Genomic DNA, 8,084 nt, shown 5'->3' with positions numbered 1-8,084 from the left:
AAAGACTCAAGGCCTATGACACTGGATTATCGAAATAGTTTTAAGCCTCTCTGAGCTGTGGCTGATCACAAGTCACAATGCGTGCCACAGTGAACGAGGAATCTTCTTATATATGGTTGGGCACCAGCGGGGAAAATACTTTAGGACACTCGAGTCGGAGTCCCGTATCCGGCCAATTCGGTCAGCTATGAGTCTGTTTGATCGGGGGAGACGTTTTCCAAAGGAACGTTCGGGAACTGACACATCACGTGACGAAATATGTAAACTATACATGTTACATTCGTAGTCTACCGACATCTTAGCTAAAGGTTCCGATGATGTGAACTTGTGCAACATATGATCATGATATTATATTATATGTTTATACGATCATTGATTTCCATATATACGAAATCATTATCTCATTCTTTTTTAGTTCAAATCTTTCTGACAAAAAGATTATTATTATTATTATTATTATTATTATTATTACTACTACTACTTGCTAAGCTACAACCCTAGTTGGAAAAGCAAGATGCTATAAGCCCAGGTGCGCCAACAGGGAAAATAACCCATTGAGGAAAGGAAACAAAGAAAAATAAAACATCTTAAGAACAATAACATTAAAATGAATATTTCCTATATAAACAATAAAAACGTTAATAGAATAAGAAGAACAGTTAGATAGAATAGTGTGCCCGAGTGTACCCTCAAGCAAGAGAACTCTAACCCAAGACAGTGGAAGAGCACGGTACAGAGGCTATGGCTCTACTCAAGACTAGAGAACAATAGTTATTAATACTATGTGCAAAGCAAACTGAATCAACTGTTAAATCATTGCTTATAGAATTGCATAGGCGTTCACTCTGACTAAACCGCTACATGGAAATGTCACACTTATCAAAAACTTCCATTGAAAATTGATTATAATGACATCACCGGGAGATGATGTGGGCAAATAGTCCTTCTTTCGAAGCATTGGGAAATCTTTTCAGTGTCACATAACTTGATTGACAATATCTTCATTATCAATAGAGATTATTCAGTACTCCTTACCATCCTATTCCCACTCTCTTACTCCTTACCATCCTATTCCCCACCCTCTTATTACTTACCATCTAATTCCCCACCCTCTTACTCCTTACCATCCTATTCCCCACTCTCTTACTCCTTACCATCCTATTCCCCACTCTCTTATTCCTTACCATCTTATTCCCCACCCTCTTATTCCTTACCATCCTATTCCCCACCCTCTTATTACTTACCATCTTATTCCCCACCCTCTTATTCCCCACCCTCTTATTCCTTACCATCTTATTCCCCACCCTCTTATTCCTTACCATCTTATTCCCCACCCTCTTATTCCCCACCCTCTTATTCCTTACCATCTTATTCCCCACCCTCTTATTCCTTACCATCCTATTCCCCACCCTCTTATTCCTTACCATCTTATTCCCCACCCTCTTATTCCTTACCATCTTATTCCCCACCCTCTTATTCCTTACCATCCTATTCCCCACCCTCTTATTCCCCACCCTCCTATTCCCCACCCTCTTATTCCTTACCATCTTAATCCCCACTCTCTTATTCCTTACCATCCTATTCACCACTCTTAATCCTTACCATCCAATTCCCCACTCTCTTATTCCTTACCATCCTATTCCCCACCCTCTTATTCCTCACCATCTTAATCCCCACTCTCTTATTCCTTACCATCCTATTCCCCACTCTCTTATTCCGTACCATCTTATTCCCCACCCTCTTATTCCTTACCATCCTATTCCCCACTCTCTTATTCCTTACCGTCATATTCCCCACTCTCTTATTCCTTACCATCCTATTCCCCACCCTCTTATTCCTTACCATCCTATTCCCCACTCTCTTATTCCTTACCGTCATATTCCCCACCTTCTTATTCCTTACCATCCTATTCCCCACTCTCTTATTCCTTACCATCTTATTCCCCACCCTCTTATTCCTTACCATCCTATTGCCCACCCTCTTATTCCTTACCATCCTATTCCCCACCCTCTTATTCCTTACCCTCCTATTCCCCACCCTCTTATTCCTCACCATCTTAATCCCCACTCTCTTATTCCTTACCATCCTATTCCCCACTCTCTTATTCCTTACCATCCTATTCCCCACTCTCTTATTCCTTACCATCTTATTCCCCACCCTCTTATTCCTTACCATCCTATTGCCCACCCTCTTATTCCTTACCATCCTATTCCCCACCCTCTTATTCCTTACCCTCCTATTCCCCACCCTCTTATTCCTCACCATCTTAATCCCCACTCTCTTATTCCGTACCATCCTATTCCCCACCCTCTTATTCCTTACCATCCTATTCCCCACTCTCTTATTCCTTACCATCCTATTCCCCACCCTCTCATTCCTTACCATCCTATTCCCCACTCTCTCATTCCTTACTATTCAATTCCCCACCCTCTTATTCCTTACCATACTATTCCCCACTCTCTTATTCCTTACCATTCAATTCCCCACTCTCTTACTCCTTACCATCCTATTCCCCACTCTCTTACTCCTTACCATCCTATTCCCCACTCTCTTATTCCTTACCATCCTATTCCCCACCCTCTTATTCCTTACCATCCTATTCCCCACCCAGTAATTCCCTACCCTCCTATTCCACGTAATCTTATTCCCCAACTTTATATTCCCCACCCTCTTATTCCAAACCTTCTTATTCCCCACCGTATTATTCCCCACTCTCCTATTCCCAAACCTACTATTCCCTAGCCTCCTATTCCCCACCTTATTTCCAACCGTCCTATTCCCCACCTTATTTCCAACCGTCCTATTCCCTGCCATCACATTCCCCACCCCCCTATCCCGACACTCTTATTCCCCATCTTCCAATTCCCCACCCTCTTATTCCCTAAAATCAATTCCCCACCCTCTCATTCCCTATCCTCCTGTTCCCCATCCTTTTAATCCCTAACCCCCAATTCCCCACCCTCTTATTTCCTACCATCAAATTCCCCAACCCTCTTATTCTTTGCACTTCTATTCCCCATTCTTTTATTCCCCACCCTTCTATTCCCCACCCTCTTATTCTGACCCTCTTCAAACTCAACCTCTTATTCCCTACTCTCATGTTCTGAAACTTCTCATTCCCTATCGTTTTATTCCCCACCCTTCTCTTCCTCACTCTCTTATTCCCAATCCTCATATTCCCCATCCTCTTATTCCCCTTTCCTTTGGGGAAGGAGCCTCCTCACTCCCCTCGAAAGGGATTCATAAATTGGTCCCATGATTAGAAAATGTCCTTTTCATCCTTGATTTGTCTTTCCTTATATTGAAACTCTTTTTGAGTTGAGGCTACACATCTGGCTGCAGTTATTCACCCAATGTCTATTTTCTTACTTCTATAGTTAATAGACTATGAGAGATTGAGTCAATGAATACATAAAACAAATGAATATTTTCTTCATGAATATTTTTCAACTAAGAACTTCACGATAATTGGTGTCAGTGCAAGGTTATTCATTCAATTTTATGAAACTGTTTATTCATTTACTAAACATAAAGGCCTGGTTCTCCTGTCTTTCATTAGAAAAGAAAAAGGTTTAAGTGTGTTCAGTCTGTCCTTCGTTAGAAAATAGAAAATCTAGGTCTTTTGTCACTGTCTTTAGATGAAAAATAAAAAAAGAAAAAAGCTTTGTTGCTTCTGTTTTTCGTAAAAAACAGATCTAGATGTGATGATGTCTGGTCTTTCGTTTGAAAAAATATTTAGGTCTGTTGTCCTTTTCATTTGTTATCAAAAATAATTAAAAGAAATAAACATATTTAATTACAAGTTTACTTTTCGACAAATTATTCTATTCTAGTATTTTTGGCTTCTGTCTTTCGTAAAGATCTTGTCTTTTATTTGAAAAAAAAATATTTAGGTTTGTTTTCCTTTTCCTTCCTTATCAAAAGTAGTTTAAAAAAAAAACAGTATTTAATTACAAATTTACTTATCTACAAATTACTCTGTTCTAGCATTTTTCCATCGAATGAAACTTCAATTTCAAGAGCAATCAATTTCAACAATGCAAATAATCGTATTTTCTCGAATCTTCTTTACAGGAATTTTAAGCAAATATTTTAAATCTCCCGATTTGTAGCCAATGGATTAAATCATTTAAACTACGGATGTCTTATCTTAAACATAAGAAACACCAAAGCGATTTCGAAAGATTTATCCATTGCAAAAGAAAGGAAGTAAACGCTTAGTTTGAGCAGACGTTCAAATTGAACGCATCTCCAACATTCGCCAGTCCTGACTACAATAGAGTTGCCATTGAATGATATATGTTGTATCTTAAATAAACCCATTAGGTTTATACAGTTATATCACCTTATATATATATATATATATATATATATATATATATATATATATATATATATATATATATATATAAATAATGTATAATCATCATCATCATCATCATCTCCTCCTACGCCTATTGACGCAGAGGGCCTACATAGATTTCGCCGGTCGTCCCTATCTTGAGCTTTTAAATTAATACTTTTACATTGAATATATATATATATATATATATATATATATATATATATATATATATATATATATTTATATATATATATATATATATATATATATATATATATATATATATATATATATATATATATATATACAGTTAAGTTTACTCTCGGTAATATATAAATAATAATAATAATAATAATAATATTATTATTATTATCATTATTATTAATATTATTATTATTATTATTATCTTTATTATTATTATTATTGTTATTATTATTATAATCATTATCATTATTATTATTTTTATTATTATTATTATTATTATCATTATCATTATTATTATTATTATTATTATTATTATTATTATTATTATTATTATTATTAAAACTAATAATAATAATAATAATAATAATAATAATATTATAATTAATATTATTATTATTATTATTATTATTATTACAACTAGACTTTATTCAACCAAGAAAGCATGCAGGCTTTAGAAGTTAGTTGTCTATAACTGACCATGTCTATGTAATTAACCAGTTAAAATTCAATAGAGTATGACAAACCACTAATCCGGCCATTTATAGACTGAGAAAGCTTTTGATTCTGTCAAAACTTTAGCAGTAATGAAAGCCCTTCAAAGACGTGGAATAGATGAACAATTAAAGATATCTATTATAGGTATCTATACTGGAAATACAGCAATCCTAAAATTACAAAAAGATAGGGAGAAAATTCGAATTGAAAAAGGTGTTAGACAGGAAGATCTCATCTTTCTTATATTATTTACAGCATGCATAGAATTTTTCATGAATTCAGATTGGGAAAATTAAGGAATTAACATTAACGGGGAATACTTTAACAACTTAAGATTTCCATATGACAGGAGGAATTGGAAAAGGTGGTAAAAGATTAGAATAGAGAAAGCAGAAATGTAGGACTGAAAATAGATATGAGCAAAACTAAGATTATGTTCAATGAAAATGTGGAGACAACAAATAAGGGTTATGGCAAAACCTCCAGAGATTGTTAATGAATATACTTATATAAGACAGACCGTAAGTGTTCCCTCAGAACTTGATGTCAAAATTAAATGAAGGATAAATATAGCATGAAGAGCCTTTGGTAAGAAAAATGAGATTATGAAAAGTATAGTGCCACTTTCTCTGAAAAGAAAAGTATCAAATTAGATGGAACTATCAATATTAACTTATGCATCAGCAACTATGAGCCTTACTAAAGCCTTAGAACATAAGCTACTTACATCTTAAAGGGATATTGAAACGATGATGATGGGAAAAAGATCAACATGGATACGAGAGCAAACTAAAGTAGAGGATATTCTAACAACATGTAAGAAAAAGAAATAGACATGGGCAGGATTTATAATGAGATTTAAGGACAATAAATGGAAAATAAGAATGGTAGAATGGGTCCCCCAAAAAAGCAGTGGAATGAGAAGACGGTGGATTAACAAACTTAAGAAAATCTGCGTGTTTAGACTGTCATAGAAAGATCATAAACAGACGCAAGTAGAAAGCAATGTCTGAGGCCTTTGTCCAGCAGTGGACTAGTTATGGCTGATAATATATATATATATATATATATATATATATTATATATATATATATATATATATATATATATTTATTTATTTATATATATATATATATACAGGTATATATATATATATATATATATATATATATATATATATACCTGTATATATATATATATATATATATATATATATATATATATATATATATATATATATATATATATATATATACATATATATATATACCTGTATATATATATATATATATATATATATATATATATATACCTGTATATATATATATATATATATATATATATATATATATATATATATATATATATATATATATGTATGTATATATGTATATACATTTATATATATTATTACGACTGGTGAATTACGTAAATCCACGAGCCCCAAAACTCACCTGCTTATATTACATAATTTGATACACAATAGAAAAACTTCGAGTTTGAGAATAATGCGCAACTCCCAGACAATAATATATCCCTTTTAACCCCAAAGGACGTACTGGTACGTTTCACAAAACTCATCCCTTTACCCCCATGGATGTACCGGTATGTCCTTGCAAAAAAATTCTATAAAAATTTTTTTTTTTCATATTTTTAATAATTTCTCGAGAAAATTCAGGCTTTTTCCAAGAGAATGAGACCAACCTGACCTTTCTATGACAAAAATTAACAATTCAAAATTAACATCAAAACTAAATCACTTGAAATTTTAAATCTGAACTAAACCTTAGACTAAGACAAAAAAAGATACTCTATAAAAAATTATACAATCACTTGTTTCACTGGAAATTATTTTATGAAAATTTTCAATTTAGACATTGAATAAATAAATGACACTTTAACACTTATAGAAAATAAATCAGAGTTACACTTACATATACTTAACTGATATTCTCAAGTCCTTTGGCTCACACAAGATTACCGAATGGCTAAGCAAAAATAAATACACTTCACTGTTTAACCAAAATCTCACAGGGCCAGTTACAAAAAATTATACCATAAGATGTACTTTCATCAATACACTTCACTTTTGATTAATCAACTAATAATATCACCAACGTTTGAACAACACTATACACGATATACGTTGGAGAGAAATCACTATTCATATATGAGAGGAAAACACTATTCACACTTAAGTGGACTTATGTAGTGGCTGAGAGATGGCTGGCAGATGTAGGCTCTTTCAAAGGGATAGGCTGGATCTCTTCTGCTTGCTATGCATTGCTAGCCTGTATATATATTTATTTAATTCATCTAGAAATTTCTAGTAAATCCTTCTTGTAGCGTGGAGGCATGGCTCTAGCGGCGTAAGGTTGCCAACTTAGCAATTTGAAGAAGTGGTACTAACGTTGCTTGCAAGGCAACTCTCTCTCAGCTAACTCCGCCCACCTTCTCTCGCAACTATAAAAAAAAAGAATCTAGTCGATAACCTTCACGCAACTTCCAACCACGTGGAAACATGAGGCAGTCATTGGCGTGTGCGTCATACATCACACATTTCAACAAGAGTACATAAGACTTAGTAACAAAACTACGGGAAATGAAAATTTAACTCTTTTAAAATAACGTAAATTTACATAAACGGAACTGAATGAAAATACGATTAAAGGAATGACGAAAGTCCTATGTAATTTACATACATTACTTAATTCTACATAAGTGGAACTCACCTTATGAGCAGGCCATACTTCTCTTAAAAACACAAATAAAATGTGAATAAAATATTCTGCTCTCAAGAAGACCAGCTTTGTAAGAATATACATATATACATATATATATATATATATATATATATATATATATATATATATATATATATATATATATATATATATATATAGGTACTTTCCTGTTATTGGCCACCATTAATTTCCGATATAACCCCAATACTATTTTTTAGGTTAGGTTAGAAAAAATTATTTTATCTAAAGGGGGATAAAATTCAAACCTAACCTAACCTAAAAAATAGTATTGAGGT

General features: G+C 33.2%; 1 protein-coding gene across 1 annotated transcript; it reads left to right on the top strand.

Annotated features, from left to right (window-relative positions):
- Nucleotides 1-77: 77 nt before the first annotated feature.
- Nucleotides 78-1,595, top strand: LOC137637693 (uncharacterized). The gene is made up of 2 exons (XM_068369843.1): nt 78-180; nt 1,015-1,595. Exons 1-2 carry the CDS (start codon nt 78-80, stop codon nt 1,593-1,595), a joined length of 684 nt encoding a protein of 227 aa, XP_068225944.1.
- The last annotated feature ends 6,489 nt before the right edge of the window (nt 1,596-8,084 follow it).

This window comes from Palaemon carinicauda, unplaced genomic scaffold (genome assembly GCF_036898095.1).
Source record: "Palaemon carinicauda isolate YSFRI2023 unplaced genomic scaffold, ASM3689809v2 scaffold93, whole genome shotgun sequence".
NCBI classification, from domain to species: Eukaryota; Metazoa; Arthropoda; class Malacostraca; order Decapoda; family Palaemonidae; genus Palaemon; species Palaemon carinicauda.
This window is presented reverse-complemented; position numbering and strand designations above follow the sequence as displayed.